The following is a 17700-nucleotide window of genomic DNA, read 5'->3' as shown; positions in this document are numbered from 1 at the left end:
ACATCACAATCGCACCCCATTCATGCGAACTACCCGCTCCCACTTCTGGTCCAATCGCCTAGGCCAGGGGTAGGCAACCTGAGAGCCGCAGGACTACAAGTTCCATCATGCCTCTGCAAGTAATAGCTGTAACTGTCAGTTTTGTAATGTTGCAATGCCTCATGGGAAATATAATTCCACAACCGCTTGAGAGCCACAGGTTGCCTACCCCTGTCCTAGGTGATCAGAAGCTGAAGGTGTCCTCCCCCCCCCCCCCCCCCCCATAGTCTTCTGGGACACATGACAGGTCCCAAAAGACTACAGGACCATTCACAAAGCGCAGCGCTTCTTGCACATGCTCAGTGGACAAACGGCTGTGAAGCCGCAAGCTGTCCCCGCCGGGCGCCCACACTGAAGATGCCGGCCTCCTGGAATACAGGACGGCCAGTGAAACGGGCAGCGGGGGACACACCACGGGACCGAGGGACAGGTAAGTGGCTGTTTTTTAAAAGTCAGCAGCTACAGTTTTTGTACAGTTTTTGTAGCCGCTGACTTTTAGTTTTTGACCGTGTGAGTGGAACTCCACTTTAAGTTAACGACACCCTGAAATCGGTGCGCAACCGCGGTGTGATGTGCAGAATCGGGTCACACGGGCGTGAATACCCATGAGATTAGATTCTAATGCAGACCAAAAAAAAAGGGTCCTGCACCTTTTTGGTGCGATTTGAGCCGAATAAAATGTACGCACCGCACACAATTCGCAGTGATCTGCAGGGAATGCGGTGCGGGTCCTGTGTGAATCACATGCGATATACCGCACCGCACATGTGACCCCGGGCTCAGCCGGATTTCCACAGTGGCTGCTGCTGCTGTACAGAGTAGAGTACACTGATCGGCAGGTGTAGGTGATCACCGCGGCTCAATACGTTTTCCAGCGCGTCGCTTCAGTCAACTTCTGTTGTGCTGCTCCTGCTGCCTTTTTGCAGGATCTTTCCCGGGTGTTACAGTCAGTAAAATGTCTGAGCTCTGGTTCACGCTGCATCGACTCTGAAATGGGTTCAAAGTCAGACAGCAGGACGACTTGGGGTGCCACTTGATCTGTCTGACTTCATGCACAGATGTCTATGCAAAGCTGCACCTCAAATCAGCAAAAGTAGTGCAGGAACTACTTTTTCTAATCCGTGCGACTCTGACGGTTCCGTTGCCAATCATTGCATGCGATTTGAACGATTGAATCGACCTGACCGTTCGCATCGATGTTAACCAGGGCTGAGGCCTTGTGCTTTGTGAATGGTCAGGAGGAGGGAGAGGCAGCAGACTGATCGCCGTGTTGGGGTCTGTGAGACCTGCAGTGCTCACATTCTTCAACTGGCTATTGGGTGCTGGCGCCGCCATCTTGACTAAGGGAAACTGGCAGTGAAGCGGCGCCCGCATTTACAGGCAGTGCGCGCTCCCTGGGAGACAACGGCACTGTGACCCGGTGTCCACTGTGTCCGGAGGTCTGTGTGAGGTCCCAATTCATGTGATCACTGATTGGCCAATCGGTGATCACATGAAAAGTAGTTAGCAAGATGTCACTTCCTGACATCATTGCTTACTACTTGTAAAATCTGTGAATGATCACAGAGGTCACATGGTACAGGGCCATTCACAGCAGCCTTATACCATGTGACAAGTTGTGACCAATCGCAGCTCTCATAGTATTTCTAATTGGCTGCAAGAATGCAGCCAGAGAAAAGGAGAAATGGTTCCTCTTACAGCCTTTATGGGTGTAAAAGCAATCAGTGTAAAAACAGAAAAAATAATCTTCATCACCCCCCACAAGTAGTACAGTGTCACCATGGTGACCCCACACTGCTAGGGTGACAGTATGTTAACAAAAAACATAATATAAAAATGTAAAAAAAATTTTTTTTTTTTAAATATAATACATTTTGGTGAAGATTTATGAAGAAAGATTATTTATTTGCAAAAAGAAAAACTTTTTTCTTCAAAATCTTTGGACTTTTTCATTTATATAGCAAAAAAAATAAATTCCACCAAAATAAAGCTTTATCTGTCTCAAATAAATGCTAAATAATTCATATGGGTACAGTGTTGCATGACCGCGCAATTGTCATTCAATGTGTGATAGCGCTGAAAGCTGAAAATTGGCCTGGGGGGAGGAAGGGGGTGTCCGGACTGGAAGGGGGGGGGAAGTGTCCGGACTGGAAGGGGGGGGGAAGTGTCCGGACTGGAAGGGGGGAAAGTGTCCGGACTGGAAGGGGGGAAAGTGTCAGGACTGGAAGGAGGGGAAAGTGTCCGGACTGGAAGGGGGGGGGAAGTGTCCGGACTGGAAGGGGGGGAAAGTGTCCGGACTGGAAGGGGGGAAAGTGTCCGGACTGGAAGGGGGGAAAGTGTCCGGACTGGAAGGGGGGAAAGTGTCCGGACTGGAAGGGGGTGAAAGTGTCCGGACTGGAAGGGGGTGAAAGTGTCCGGACTGGAAGGGGGTGAAAGTGTCCGGACTGGAAGGGGGTGAAAGTGTCCGGACTGGAAGGGGGGGAAAGTGTCCGGACTGGAGGGGGGGGGAAAGTGTCCGGACTGGAAGGGGGTGAAAGTGTCCGGACTGGAAGGGGGTGAAAGTGTCCGGACTGGAAGGGGGGAAAGTGTCCGGACTGGAAGGGGGGGAAAGTGTCCGGACTGGAAGGGGGTGAAAGTGTCCGGACTGGAGGGGGAGGAAAGTGTCCGGACTGGAGGGGGGAAAGCGTCCGGACTGGAAGGGGGGGAAAGTGTCCGGACATGAAGGGGTTAAGCTTTGACAATAGAACCTGGAAGCCGATTGGTTTCTATGCAGAGCTTCACCATACCAGTCGATCTATTGTTTTGTTTTTTTTCTAAATTCAGGTTTCTGTGGCCCATTTTGGGCAGCCCAGATTTCCCCCCCCCCCATCCACCAGCACGATGTGGCTGGGGGGAATCCTCCCCTGCTGAGTTATTGTACTCTGACCGTGGGGAGAATTCCCTGCTGAACGAATACACGGGTCACTGCTGCAGCCTGTGGCGCTGATCGAGCGGGGAAAATCTGACAGGGTGGGGGCAATCAGTATATCGACTTCTGTACAGGCTCCCTGCCCATACATGGATCGACATTTGGCCAGTGCCTGCTGATCCGGATGAGTTTTCATCCATGTATGGCTGACCTTAAAGTCACCTTTCCCCTTAACGTCAAAATAATGTCCTTTAGTGAAGGAGCGCCCCCCCCCCCTTCCACGGCAATAACTCCTTTTCCAAAATCCATGTGTGCTGTAAATTGCCTTCAGCATTGCTCCATTCTTCTTGCTGGAGGCGGCCATCGTGCCCAGAGCCCCTGAGCAGCAGTAATCCTTTAGGGCTCATTTACACTCGCTTCAACTTCAACACACATCAAACCACCGACCACTTTGATGTGTTTTTGATGCTTCTGTGATGCTTCAATGGTGCTTTGGTGATTATTTGATAGTGCTTTGGTTTTGCTTCGATGGCATGTAGATGAAGCTTCGGTGGTGCTTCAATGACGATTTGGTGGTGCTTTGGTGACACTTCAGTGGCCCTTCGGTGAGTTTTCAATGATGCTTCTGTGGTGCTTCGATGACACTTTGGTGGTGCTTCGATGACGCTTTGGTGGTGTTTCGCTGATGCTTTGGTGGTGCTTTGATGACGCTTTGGTGGTGCTTTGATGGTGCTTTGGTGGTGCTTTGATGGTGCTTTGGTGGTGCTTTGATGGTGCTTTTGGTGGGCTTTGATGGTGCTTTGGTGGGGCTTTGATGGTGCTTTGGTGGGGCTTTGATGGTGCTTTTGGTGGCGCTTCGATGACGCATCGGTGGCGCTTCGATAACGCTTCGGTGAACCTTTTGATGACGCTTTGGTGGTGCTTTGATGGCCCTTAGGTGGTGCTTCGACGGCCCTTAGGTGGTGCTTCGACGGCCCTTAGGTGGTGCTTCGACGGCCCTTAGGTGGTGCTTCGACGGCCCTTAGGTGGTGCTTCGACGGCCCTTAGGTGGTGCTTTGATGGACCTTTTGATGATGCTTTGATGGCCCTTAGGTGGTGCTTTGATGGCACTTTGATGACGCTTTGGTGGACCTTTTGATGATGCTTTGATGATGCCCTTGGTGATGCCTCGGTGGTTTTTCAATGACACTTTGGTGCTTAGTTGATGCTTCGATGGTGCTTGGTTGAAGCTTCGGTGGTACTTCGATGATGCCTCCAGTGGTTTTTCAATGACACTTTGGTGGTGCTTCAGTGGTGCTTTGATGCTTCGGCGGTAGTTTGATAAAACTTTGGTGGTGCTTTGATGATGCTCCGGTGGTTTTTCAATGACAATTTGTTGTTTCGGTGGTGCTTTGATGATGTTTCGGTGGTGCTTTGATGATGTTTCGGTGGTGCTTTGATGATGTTTCGGTGGTGCTTTGATGATGTTTCGGTGGTGCTTCGATGATGTTTCGGTGGTGCTTCAATGATGCTTTGGTTTTGCTTTGATGAAGTTTCTGTGGTGCTTCGATGATGCTCTGTGGCAAATGCCACGTGTAAACAGGACTGTAAGCTAACCATTTTATTTAATGACGGACACTTTGGTTGGCAGAGAGCTTTAAAAAGTGTGTCCAATGCCATGTTTTGAATGTATCGCTTGTGTATCTCCAACAGGGTATCTCCATACAAAACTCTCCACAAGTCTCCTCTCCACCAGATAATAATCATGTAAAAACAAGAGATAAACTCCAATGGTGCAGTAATCAATAACACCTTTTATTAAATGTATACAGTAGATCGCTACTCACGATAAATCAATAAAAAGCGCCTGTAATGTGGGATACATGAGCTGTGCTCTCACCGCTGCAGGATCCCAAACAATGGCGCCAGATCCCGCGTCACTTCTGGTTCACAGCATCACTTCCGGTCGCCGTACAGCCCCACCCTAACACGTTTCGTCACTTCCGACTTAGTCATAGGGATAGGGGCAATAGATGCATCATTCTTTTTCGAACAGCCAATGAGCTGATGGGAAAAAAAAAAAGACTGGATTCCTCCACCCCCAAAAATTGAGGTGGATAGAGGAATCGCGCCCCCCCCCCCCCCCCCTTCCCCTGTGCCATTGCCCCTCTGACAGCAGGGCTTTCCACTGTCAGAATAAACTGATCAGCCGCTGCAGCCACTGATTAAGGAACATTTTCCAACAAACAAATTTGGTAGAAGTTGGTTGTTCGATTGGCTACTGTCAAGCAAGAACAGTCATACGTGAATCGAAATTCAGCCAGTCCTTGCTGAACCGACTATTGATGTTCTTTATTTATGCAACTAATAATAATTGTCCCTCCCTGCGCTCCCGGCTGAATGCTACTGTCTTAGCTTGAATTCCTGTAATATCCAGCATGCGACCGTTCTTGGGTAGAGTAATGGAGGGTTATGACACCTGTAAGGTTTATTTTTGCCATCTGTATCCTAATAGGGAGATTTCCTTTCACTTCCTGTCCTATAGCCAAACACAGGAAGTGAGTTAAAAATGTATCTGAAATGAAGGAATCCATGGTTGTCACCAGAACTAGTGTCCCCATTGGAAGATATCCATACTATTTCCTGTTCTGGGACAACCCAAAATGTAAGATTTTCTTTTACTTTCGAATTCAGTGATGTACTAATAAAGAGGGTAAATGTCCCGGACAGGGGGCACAGACAGCAAATAAAACCCGCCATCGCCACTCTTTCCATAACTAAAAAAAAATTTTGCCTTTTAGTTATATTTTAACCACTTAAGGACTGTACTGCGGAAGGATGGACTGTGCAGGCACAGCGACATACTGCTACGTCGCTGCAGGTTTCTTGGTTTCGGGCGTGCGCATGCGTGTGCAATCTGCAGGAGTCTGTCCGCAAGTCTTGGCCAATGGTTCATGGCTGGAGACCTGCTAATTGGTTGTGTCCAATCACAGCCCAGAATGCAAGAGTACAATCCAAACGCACACATTCCTGCGTTACAAATGGCGGTGTGTATAAGTGGGTGCTGCAGTGACCGTCGGCTGGAACCGAACAGAATCACGAAGGGAGAATGTCACCAGCACACCGAGGATCACCAATACGGGGCCAAATGTTGTAATGAACGATCACATAGTTTCAGCAAGGCAACGTTCGGAGTCTTGCAGGACCCCTTCATCAGGTCACATGCCTCCGAAATGTTGCCTTGCTGTAACTATGTGATCGTTCATTAAAACCTTTGGGCCCATATTAGTGATCCTCGTGTGTTGGTGACATTTTCCCTTCCCAATCACAGCCCAGAGCTCTGTGTTGACAAGCAACACAGGGCTCTGTACAGAGGGAACAATCTCTCTGTTTCTTATCTCTGCAAAACTGGGACAACAAACAAAGATCTGTTTAGTAAAAGCAGCACAAGTGGGTAATGACTGTGTACTGTGTCCTTTTGTACAGGTAAAGCTGATGTAGACTTGATGACTCTGAAGAATCGTATCTCGGAGGTCCCTGGTCTTCCAGCACAACCGATGTTTCTGCTACTGCCACAACTACCTCTGTACCCCCCCGGGCTTCCTTTGGCCATTCCTGGGGTCATCGTAGGTCTTGCTCTGATGAGGTCCAGAAACACGGTGGCTTTCCTTCTCCAGAGGTCTTTCAGATGCTCAGAGCAGCCGAGGCTCAAAGCTCCAAAAAAGTAAGAATGAATAACTTGTAGGAAGTCCGTAGTGAGCAGTTCATTGGTGAACCGCATGTCCTCTATCCACAGGGAGCTGACACCCCTGCAGGAGGCCTCCATACAGAACCAGAAGCTCAGAGCTGCATATGAAGCCCGGCTCTCCAGACTGGACCCAAGGCAGGCCGCACAGAAAACCTCCCTGGTTAGTGGTTCCATAGTACCAGGTCTGGATTATGTTCCATGAAACCGCTTTAGTGACAACGCCAGTGTCATTCCAGCTTTGTTTTATCCACCTGCATAAAAAAAAAAATACATAGTTGGTCTGGCTGAAAAAAAGACAAAAGTCCATCCAGTTCAACCATACAATACAAGAGGTAAAGCACGTTGGTAATCAAACTTTCTGTTCTTTGAGAACTTCAAGGTTACACATCAGCTGCTAGAAAGAACCTCTGATGTATTTTTCGAGGAATCACTTATGCAGGCCATACATGATTTGAATTCCGAACGATTTTTCGTCCAAAAATCGAAAGCGTCGTTCGCTCGGTAATCCGATGGCGCCATCAGTGATTTTGTAAATCGGCCGGCCGAGTCATAAAGTTCACCCCATATAACCGGCGAAACTTCTGTTCCTTCCAGGTCACAACTCATGCGCATATTCTTTTCGGAAAAATTATTGTAGGATTTGACCATCATTGAGTCGAAATCTGGTCGTTTTTCACGAATTTTCCAACATGCCCGATCACTGAAAAGGGGAGGAACCACGGAAGTCAGCCGGTGCAATGGACCCACTACAGAGAGAAAATGGGCTGATTATTCTTAGGTCCGATGTACGGATGAAAAATCGGTCGAATTTCGACCCATGTATGGCCGGCCTTAGTGTTGCCATTCAAAATGTGTTGGAGGCTCTTTGTGGTCCGCGTCCTTTTACTGGTGATCTGGGAACTCCCTGAGTTTTCCTGTTTAGTAAAGCAACCGTTTACTGAACACACAATGACCTCTGAGAAACGGGGCTGCGGTATCGGGGGGGAAATTGGGCTGCGGTATTGGGGGGAAATGGGGCTGCGGTATTGGGGGGAAATGGGGCTGCGGTGTCGGGGGGGAAATGGGGCTGCGGTGTCGGGGGGGAAATGGGGCTGCGGTGTCGGGGGGGAAATTGGGCTGCGGTGTCGGGGGGGACATGGGGCTGCGGTGTCGGGAAAATGGGACTGCGGTGTCGGGGGGGACATGGGACTGCGGTGTCAGGGGAAAAATGGGGCCGCGGTGTCGGGGGAAAAATGGGGCCGCGGTGTCGGGGGAAAAATGGGGCCGCGGTGTCGGGGGAAAAATGGGGCCGCGGTGTCGGGGGTAAAAAAGGGGCCGCGGTGTCGGGGGAAAAGTGGGACCGCGGTGTCGGGGAAAAAATGGGACTGCGGTGTCGGGGAAAAAATGGGACCGCGGTGTCGGGGAAAAAATGGGGCCGCGGTGTCGAGGGAAAAATGGGGCCGCGGTGTCGGGGGAAAAATGGGGCCGCGGTGTCGGGGGAAAAATGGGGCCGCGGTGTCGGGGGAAAAATGGGGCCGCGGTGTCGGGGGAAAAATGGGGCCGCGGTGTCGGGGGAAAAATGGGGCCGCGGTGTCGGGGGAAAAATGGGGCCGCGGTGTCGGGGGAAAAATGGGGCCGCGGTGTCGGGGGAAAAATGGGACCGCGGTGTCGGGGGAAAAATGGGACCGTGGTGTCGGGGGAAAAATGGGACCGTGGTGTCGGGGGGAAATGGGGCCACGGTGTCGGGGAAAATGGGGCTGCGGTGTCTGGGAAGCTGGGGCTGCGGTGTCGGGAAGATGGGATTCCAGTGGGAGACACTAGAATCAGATTTAGGGTCCATGCACACTGGCCTTCAAAAAAAACACACCAGTTCCCTTGGCAGATAAAAATGTTAGCTTTTTTTTTTTTGCCAGAAAACTGCTCTCAAAACCACAAACCAGGAGGTTTTTTTCTGCCTCTAAACGCCGTGCTGACAATGACATCCTAATGTGTATGGATGGGCTCATAGGAGAACATTGAGCTGCTTCTACAGGAAAAACACAAAACTGTAGAAACCACAATTTTTATTGTTTTGGGGTTTTTGTTGTTGTTTTTAACCACTTGGTAACCATGCTATAGCCAAATGATGGCTACAGCGCCCAGTTCTGGGAGGACCTTTGTTTCCAAAACCTCTGCGTGCCACTGAACAGTTACCATTTTTGTTTTCATTTCAATTTTTTTTTTTTGCTCCTCAGTGCTGCTGATCTCCTTCAACCTCTTTTCGCTGCTTCCTTTCTTCATGCCCTTAGGACAGATTCTCACCTGCTGCGGTGGGACTGTGCTGGGCGGTTATTCCCACCACATGGACGAGGCACAATGCCTTTTCTCCTACATATCTGATTCACAGCACTGCATTGCGATGGTGTCCAGGCACGATGCACGGAAAAAAAGTATAGCAGGCGTTACGAGCGACGCGAGGCAATCCGCTGCCTTACAGTGCGGGGCCAGCCATTGAACTTTACGAGATGGCTGTGTGAGATCTCAATAAAGTTCGTTTAAAAAAAAAAAAAGCATTCCGCCAAGTTCAACGCATCATCACTGGATCTCAGCCGGAACGCACCGCACACCTTACGCTTCGCAGGACGAACCGACCTTCACTCAGCGACAACTGCAAACCATTTTTCTGGTCCAGCTTCCTGATGGTGACAACGGTGCACAATGCTACCACAAAGTGCATTGACGTGGCCCCTTGTAGTCTCCACCAGGGGTTCACTTTGAAATGGTGGCAGCACGATAGCTGAATTACAAGGCAGTTGTCACCCCACAGCAGGCAGTTCTGAACACAGATCTTTCTGTCAGGATCGCCGGGTATCTTTTAAATGAAATCTGCAAATTTACAAAAATGTAAAAAACTTGAAGTAAGATTTTCCTGCTCGGGTTTCCCTTCATTTTAGAAAACGAAAGCAGTTGGCTATTCTATAGCGGATGGTGTCGCACGTTGTAACTGGATGATTTTTCTTTTTTAGACTTTGTCACTTCAGCGGCAAATGATGGAAAACCTGGGGATAGCTAAGGCCAGGGAAGAGACCGTATCCTTCACTGTGGGCGGAGCCCACTGGTCTGGCCCTGTGCCAGGACTTCTGTTCATTTGAATAATAAAGTTTTCCAACCTAGTGCTAACAATGGCCTAAGAGATGCTAATTCCTTAACCTCCACCCCCCCCCCAGCTGCAGAGAAAGGCCGAGGAACGCAGGATCAGGCTTCAGGAAGAGTCGGACAGGTAAACCGACATGATATTCCGCAAGTTGTACAAAGCCTTGTCCCTCTACTTCTGTTTTTCCTGCAGACGCTTCAAAAGCGAACGCGTGAGCCCAGCGCAGACCGAGCAGAAGATGCTGTATACCGCCGTGCTGGAATATGAGCAGGACCATGTGAGTACAGCGCACTCTTCCAAAAATCCTCCTCCAGACCTAAGCAATGGAGGAGATTTACTAAAACTGGTGCAGCTGCGCATGGCAGCCAATCGGCTTCTACCTACAGCTTGTTCGGTGAAGCTTCGGCAATAAAACCTGGAAGCTGATTGGTTCCTATGCAGAGCTGCATCGGATTTTGCACTCTCCAGTTTAATGCAGGCCATAGACGGGTCGTTTAGCGGTCGAATTTTCGTCCGCAGGCTGTTCATGCTGTTAGTGGGGCAATGCCGTCGGCCGTTTTTCACAGGTCTTCTCGTTTCTTTTTATCGGTCATGCTGGAAAATCCACGAAAACAGCTGTTTTTCGTGAGCATTGGTGGCAGCATCCATGGCGGCAACGACTGATGTTTTGTTTATCGGCCGACAATTCGGCCGATAAACGGCCCGTCTACGGCCAGCCTAAGTAAATCTCCCCCATTTCTTTATTTCCCGAGTTCACTCTCGTGATTCTGGGTGTTAATTTTCAGTGGCATCTGATGGGTTGGGGACCTTTTTAAAAGCAAAATTCAGCCTTTTTGTTACAATAGAGTTCATTAGAGAAGCTGCTGAAATGCATTTTAGTGTGTTTTTGCCGCGTTTTGTATTTTTATGCTGCCCAGAAACAAAGGAAAAAAATTCCAATTCCAATTAACATTAAGAAAAAAAAGCTGAACAAAATGTGTCAAAAGCGTATGTAGAAAAACGCAAAACGAGCTGCAAAAAGCTCTGGAGAAACCTTCAAACGCAAAATACATATATGTGAACCAAGCCTAAAGCTGGAGCCCTCAGAATCCGGTGCAGCTCTGCATGGCAGCCAATCGGCTTCTACCTTCAGCTTGTTCAGTGAAGCTTTGGCCATAAAACCTGGAAGCTGATTGGTTCCTATGCAGAGCTGCACCGGATTTTGCACTCTTCAGTTTTAGTAAATCTCCCCCATTTCTTTATTTCCCACGTTCGCTCTACTGATTCTGGGCTTCAATTTTCGGTGGCATCTGATGGGTCGTGTGTTCCAGATCTGTCCTTGTAATTATTCCTGTTCCTGACTGAAGCTGTTGATCTTTCAGAACACAACAGAGGAGATCTTCTAAGGCTCCGTTCACACCAATGCGGTTTTTTAGTGCTTTTTGCGCACTACGGTCCATTTAACATGGTTTCCTATGGAACATGTGCACATCTGTGTTTTTTTTTTTTTTTTTGGGCTGCTGCGTTTTTGGAAAGGGTCGGGACTTTTTAAAAAGCAAAATGCAGCCTTTTTGCTACAATAGAGTTCAATGGAGAAGCTGCTGAAATGCGTGGTAGTGCGTTTTTGCCGCGTTTTGCATTTTTATGCTGCCCAGCAACAAAGGAAAAAAATTCCACTTTAACATAATAAAAAAATAAAAACTGAACAAAACGCGCCAAAAATGTGTGTAGAAAAATGTGCGCACTACAGTCCATTTAACATGGTTTCCTATGGAACATGTGCACATCTGTGGGGTTTTTTGTTTGTTGTTGTTTTTTTTTTTCTTGGGCTGCTGCATTTTTGGAAAGGGTCGGGACTTTTTAAAAAGCAAAATTCAGCCTTTTTGCTACAATAGAGTTCAGTGGAGATGCTGTTGCAATGCGTGGTAGTTCGTTTTTGCCGCGTTTTGCATTTTTATGCTGCCCAGCAACAAAGAAAAAAAATTCCACTTTTAACATAAAAAAAGAAGCTGAACAAAACACGTCAAAAACGTGTAGAAAAACACAAAACTTCTAAAAGCTCTGGAGAAAGCTTTAAATACAAATACGTGACATCACTTCCGAATTTTTATTCTGTCCTACAAGTAATTTTGGATCACACACTGTGTTCATTCATAACTGAAGCATTGCAAACGGTTTTGTTTTTTTGGGGTGGGGGAGGGGGCACCTGTCAAGTTGGCTGTATGGGGTCCCATGGTTTCTATCAGCAGCCCTGCATGCGAGTGACATCATTGCGGCTCGGCCATTCAAGGGGCTCAGCTCGCGAACCCGAAAGGAAGAGCGCGTGAAGATGGCAGCCTCTGAGACGCGCTGGAGGGCTTCTGGTAAAGGAAAGTCTTTCATAGTGTGCTAGTATGCAATCCATACCGGTACTCCATCGGTACCAGCACATCATGCCTGTACCTGGCGGAGAGAGGAGAGCGGTTTCTCTTTTTTTTTTTTTTTTTTTTATGACTTCTTTCCAGTTTGAACCTTTTATAGGATTTTAGTGACTCACATCTACTTGAGACTGTAAAAAATACAGATAAAACTGCAATGAAATCGCTGTAGTCTGGCCATAGGTGCCTCTGCCAGAAGGAGGATTGGAAAAAAAAAAAGATTCCCTCATTTCCCATACATTTGATGTGGTTGGAGGAATCCCCCCCCCAGTTTTTTGCATTTGCCCACGTTTGTGTGTTTTTTTTTTTTTTGTTTTTTTTTCGTTTTGGGGTTTTTATACCCCCAAAAATTTTTTTTAGTAAAAAAAAGTCCACAAATGCTGGTTTGCCGCAATTTACTGGATTTTTTAGCGTTGGGGTGTTTTTACAGCTAAAATACTCCTCTAGAATCCCGCTAGTTCCGGGTTTTTTTTTACAAAAAATGCTGATTCCAGTCTGTGTGTGTGTGTGTATGGACACCGAGGATGCTGGGGAGTTTACTGGCTGTAGAAAAAACCGTCTGACGCCAAAAACAGCCGCTGTAAAAACGTTCCGCATGCAGGAGGACTTAGCTTGGGTTCACACTTGCGCAGTGCGGTGTATCGCATGTTATTCGTACAGGAACCGCATTGCTGTGCAAATCACATGTGAATTCTGTGCGGTGCGATCGGAGTCTTGCATTATGTACGGCTCAGATTGCACCGCAGCCACACCAAAAAGGCGCACGACCCTTTTTTTGGTCCGCACTAGAATCTGATCACACGGGTATTCACACCTATGGGATCCGATTCAACCCATCACACCTATGGGATCCGATTCGGCCCATCACACTATGGGATCCGATTCGGCCCATCACACCTATGGGATCCGATTCGGCCCATCACACCTATGGGATCCGATTCGGCCCATCACACCTATGGGATCCGATTCGGCCCATCACACCTATGGGATCCGATTCGGCCCATCACACCTATGGGATCCGATTCGGCCCATCACACCTATGGGATCCGATTCGGCCCATCACACCTATGGGATCCGATTCGGCCCATCACACCTATGGGATCCGATTCGGCCCATCACACCTATGGGATCCGATTCGGCCCATCACACCTATGGGATCCGATTCGGCCCATCACACCTATGGGATCCGATTCGGCCCATCACACCTATGGGATCCGATTCGGCCCATCACACCTATGGGATCCGATTCGGCCCATCGCACCGCATTTTGTGGACCGATTTCGGGGTGTTGTTAACTTAACATACACACCTGCAGCGGTTCGCATGAACGGGGTGCGATTCTGATGCGGGGCAGAATTCGCTCAGAAACCGCTGCGAATTCCGCACCGCATCAGTGTGAACTCGGGCTGGAGGTGGAGTTTTCGATGATGGCGATGAGTCTAAGGCAGGCCATAGGCGGGCCGTTTATCAGCCGAATTTATGTCCGATAAACAAAAAATCGGTCGGCCCCGTTGCTGATGCTGCCATTCATGTCCACGAAAAACAGCTGTTTTTCGTGGATTTTCCAGCATGACCGATAAAAATAAATGAGCAGATCCGCGAAAAACGGCCGTCGGGCTGACCCCACTAACGGCGTGATTATCGGCTGATTTTTCGTGCGGACAAAATTCGGCCAATAAACGACCCGTCTATGGCCAATATAATTCCTGCTCAGTATCAGCCATGATGTGTCATTAAATCGTTCCTTTTTCACTCTCTAGAGATGGACACAAATCTGCAAGGAGAAGATAAAGAGCGACCCCAATGACCCCGGCCCCATCTCCAGCTATGTGCATCAGATATTCAGGTAATTCCCGATTTAACGTTTGCAGGATATCAGTCGCAGATGTAAATCTTCCGGCTTCAGCTCTCTGCTCTGCATTTTAATGGAGTACAAATCTGTGATTCCTGTGTTGTCCCTCCGCCTGCTAACCAGATTATGTTCACAAAGCTCCACAATCTCAGCTCTGTTGTGGGAATGGCTTCTCATGGCTACGTAAATGGGAGGAAAATAAAGAGTGAATAGACCTGTATATACCACCCCCCCCCCCAACAAAGGAAGGTAGCCTGGAATGTAGATGAAAGCAGAGGCACACACCCCATCTAATTTAAATGCAAAATTCAAGTGCTAAAGATCTGTAAAAGCATTAACACATGCAAAGTGCTGCTTGTGAACCAGATGTGACCGGCAGCAGTCCTACAGCATGGAATATAGTCACATAGTCTGGATGAAGAAACACAAAAGTCCATCCAGTTCAACCATTAAAAAAAAAAAACAAGTTATCCTACACACAGTGGATCCAGAGGAAGGCAAAAACCCAGCAAAGCACGATCCAATCTGCTCCTGCAGGGAAAAAATTCCTTCCTGATCCCCCGAGAGGCAATCGGATATTCCCTGGATCACCTTCCCCTATAAATGTTATATCCAGTTATATTCTGTGTATCCAAGAAAGAATCCAGGACTTTCCTCCAGCAATCCACTGAGCTGGCCACACCCACCTCTGTAGGGAGTCTATTCCACATTCTCACAGCTCTTACTGTGAAGAAACCTTTCTGTGTTTGGAGATGACATTTTTTTTCCTCCAGATGTAAAGAGCACCCCCATGTCCTCTGTGATGACCTCAGGGGGAATAACTACACCGAGTTCACTATATGAACCACTGATGCAGCACATTCTACATAGACTCAGGCCTCCAGCACACACTGCATGGGAGACATGACCCTGGTACCTGGAATACCTATGAGTCCATGAGAGTGAGGACCTCAGCACACGCTGCATGAGAGATGGGACCCTGGGGTATGCTATACCTATGAGTACATGAGAGTGAGGACCTCAGCATACGCTGCATGAGAGATGGGACCCTGGGGTGTGCTATACCTATGAGAGTGAGGACCTCAGCACACGCTGCATGAGAGATGGGACCCTGGGGTATGCTATACCTATGAGTACCTGAGAGTGAGGACCTCAGCATACGCTGCATGAGAGATGAGACTCTGGGCTATGCTATACCTATAAGTGCCTGAGAGTGAGGACCTCAGCATACGCTGCATGAGAGATGGGACCCTGGGGTATGCTATACCTATGAGTACATGAGAGTGAGGACCTCAGCACACGCTGCATGAGAGATGGGACCCTGGGGTATGCTATACCTATGAGTACATGAGAGTGAGGACCTCAGCACACGCTGCATGAGAGATGGGACCCTGGGGTATGCTATACCTATGAGTGCATGAGAGTGAGGACCTCCGCATATGCTGCATGATAGGTGGGACCCTGGGGTATGCTATACCTATGAGTGCATGAGAGTGAGGACCTCCGCATATGCTGCATGATAGGTGGGACCCTGGGGTATGCTATACCTATAAGTGCCTGAGAGTGAGGACCTCCGCATATGCTGCCTGAGAGATGGGACTTGGGGTATGCTATACCTATGAATCCATGAGAGTGAGGACCTCAGCATACGCTGCATAGTAGGTGGGACCCTGGGGTATGATATACCTATAAGTGCCTGAGAGTGAGGACCTCAGCATACACTGCCTGAGAGATGGGACTTGGGGTGTGCTATACCTATGAATACATGAGCGTGAGGTCCTCAGCATATGCTGCAAGAGAGATGGGACTCTGGGGTATGCTATACCTATGAGAGTGAGGACCTCAGCATACGCTGCATGAGAGATGGGACTTGGGGTATGCTATACTTATGAGTACCTGAGAGTGAGGACCTCCGCATATGCTGCATGATAGGTGGGACCCTGGGGTATGCTATACCTATGAGTCCATGAGAGTGAGGACCTCCGCATACGCTGCATGAGAGATGGGACCCTGGAATATGCTATACTTATGAGTACATGAGTGAGGACCTCCGCATACGCTGCATGAGAGATGGGACCCTGGGGTATGCTATACTTATGAGTACCTGAGAGTGAGGACCTCCGCATATGCTGCATGATAGGTGGGACCCTGGGGTATGCTATACCTATGAGTCCATGAGAGTGAGGACCTCCGCATACGCTGCATGAGAGATGGGACCCTGGAATATGCTATACTTATGAGTACATGAGTGAGGACCTCCGCATACGCTGCATGAGAGATGGGACCCTGGGGTATGCTATACTTATGAGTACCTGAGAGTGAGGACCTCCGCATACGCTGCATGATAGGTGGGACCCTGAGGTATGCTATACCTATGAGTCCATGAGAGTAAAGCCAGCTGTAGATGGATCGAATCTCGGCTGGTTCAGCTGGGACCAGACAAGATTCGATCCATCTTTGGGCAGGCCGGTTGTACAGAAGTCTATCCATCAATTGACTTGGGTACAACCAGCCTGTTGTTTTACATGAGATTACTGCTGGCGGCCATAGCCACTCGCACTAATCATTGTGTTCTGTAGTCTGGGAAGGCTCCGTGTCAGCAGAACACAATAGCTCTGTGGGGGAGGATCTCCCTCATCAACACTGATTGTGTTGATGGAGGAATCAAGCAATTCTCTATAGAAGTACCTGAAATCAATAAATAACAAATGTAACTAATTCTTGTTGTTTTCCTGCTATCAGCACCCCGGAACATCCAATCGCCAAACTAGTCCGGCGTCTCCAGTGCCAGATATACAGCCGCTTATACCTGATCATCAGCAAGGACCCGCCTCAGGAACCTTCAGCCTCCGACATTGGTCACCAGTCCCTCCCCACAGAACTGATTTCCTTACCGGCCGCCGGAGCCTCTAAACTGAAGACCTCCCAGAGTCTGTATTGCCTCTCCAGCTGTCCCCGTCCCTCCATCCAGCACAGCCATTCTATAGGCGGGGATCTGCAGAGCCTGGAGACTCGTACAGATTGGGGCCACAAGGACATGGAGAGCTCCTATGAAGACTTGGAACACTTGTTGTCTCCGTCGTCCCTCTCCGGACTGGCCGCTCTGCAGAGATTGTCGGCATCGCAGTATTTAAATACGGTCGTGAAAGAGATTCACAACGCCAGAGGTAAGCGTGGGTCGGGTTGGGCGGGGGCGGGTCTGGTTGGGCAGGGGCGGGGCGGGTCTGGTTGGGCGGGTCGGGTCGATACAAAAGACACAAAATAATGTTGCTCTGTATTCAATAAATCAGTATTAAACCCAAAACCATCAGATATCGCAGCTTACCAATCTTTAGATGTGGCGGCCGCATTCGTTTTCTATTTTAGGCTTCACCTGGTGATCCGGCCAGTAACACACCTCCTGTATTAGAGAGCCGCCCACTCTGGAGGAAGAAGCACAAGGGGCACAGCAGCATTGTCGTTCCATTTCCTCAAGCTTAATCTCTCCAAAACCGAGCCCGCAAGCCAAAGTCCTTGGCGTCATTCTGGACTCAAACCTTTCCTTCCAACCTCATGTCAAATCACTTACAAACACATGCAGACTCCACCTCCGGAACATCGCCAAGATACGTACGTTCCTTACCCCAGACACCACTAAACTACTCGTACACTCCCTGATTATCTCAC

General features: G+C 48.9%; 1 protein-coding gene across 1 annotated transcript in view; it reads left to right on the top strand.

Annotated features, from left to right (window-relative positions):
• LOC149431339 (VPS9 domain-containing protein 1-like) overlaps window positions 1-17700 on the top strand; it is a 61480-nt gene that overhangs the window by 12669 nt on the left and 31111 nt on the right. The window contains 8 exon segments of the mRNA XM_089665649.1: window positions 6413-6472; window positions 6475-6667; window positions 6723-6834; window positions 9659-9721; window positions 9860-9912; window positions 9979-10063; window positions 13943-14028; window positions 16777-17201. Coding sequence (XP_089521775.1) covers window positions 6413-6472; window positions 6475-6667; window positions 6723-6834; window positions 9659-9721; window positions 9860-9912; window positions 9979-10063; window positions 13943-14028; window positions 16777-17201 — 1077 coding nt within the window.

This window comes from Staurois parvus, unplaced genomic scaffold (assembly GCF_062004578.1).
Source record: "Staurois parvus isolate SC_StPar_1 unplaced genomic scaffold, SC_StPar_1.0 ptg002289l, whole genome shotgun sequence".
Lineage (NCBI taxonomy): Eukaryota > Metazoa > Chordata > Amphibia > Anura > Ranidae > Staurois > Staurois parvus.
The sequence above is the reverse complement of the archived record's forward strand: the minus strand, read 5'-3'. Positions and strand labels throughout refer to the sequence as shown.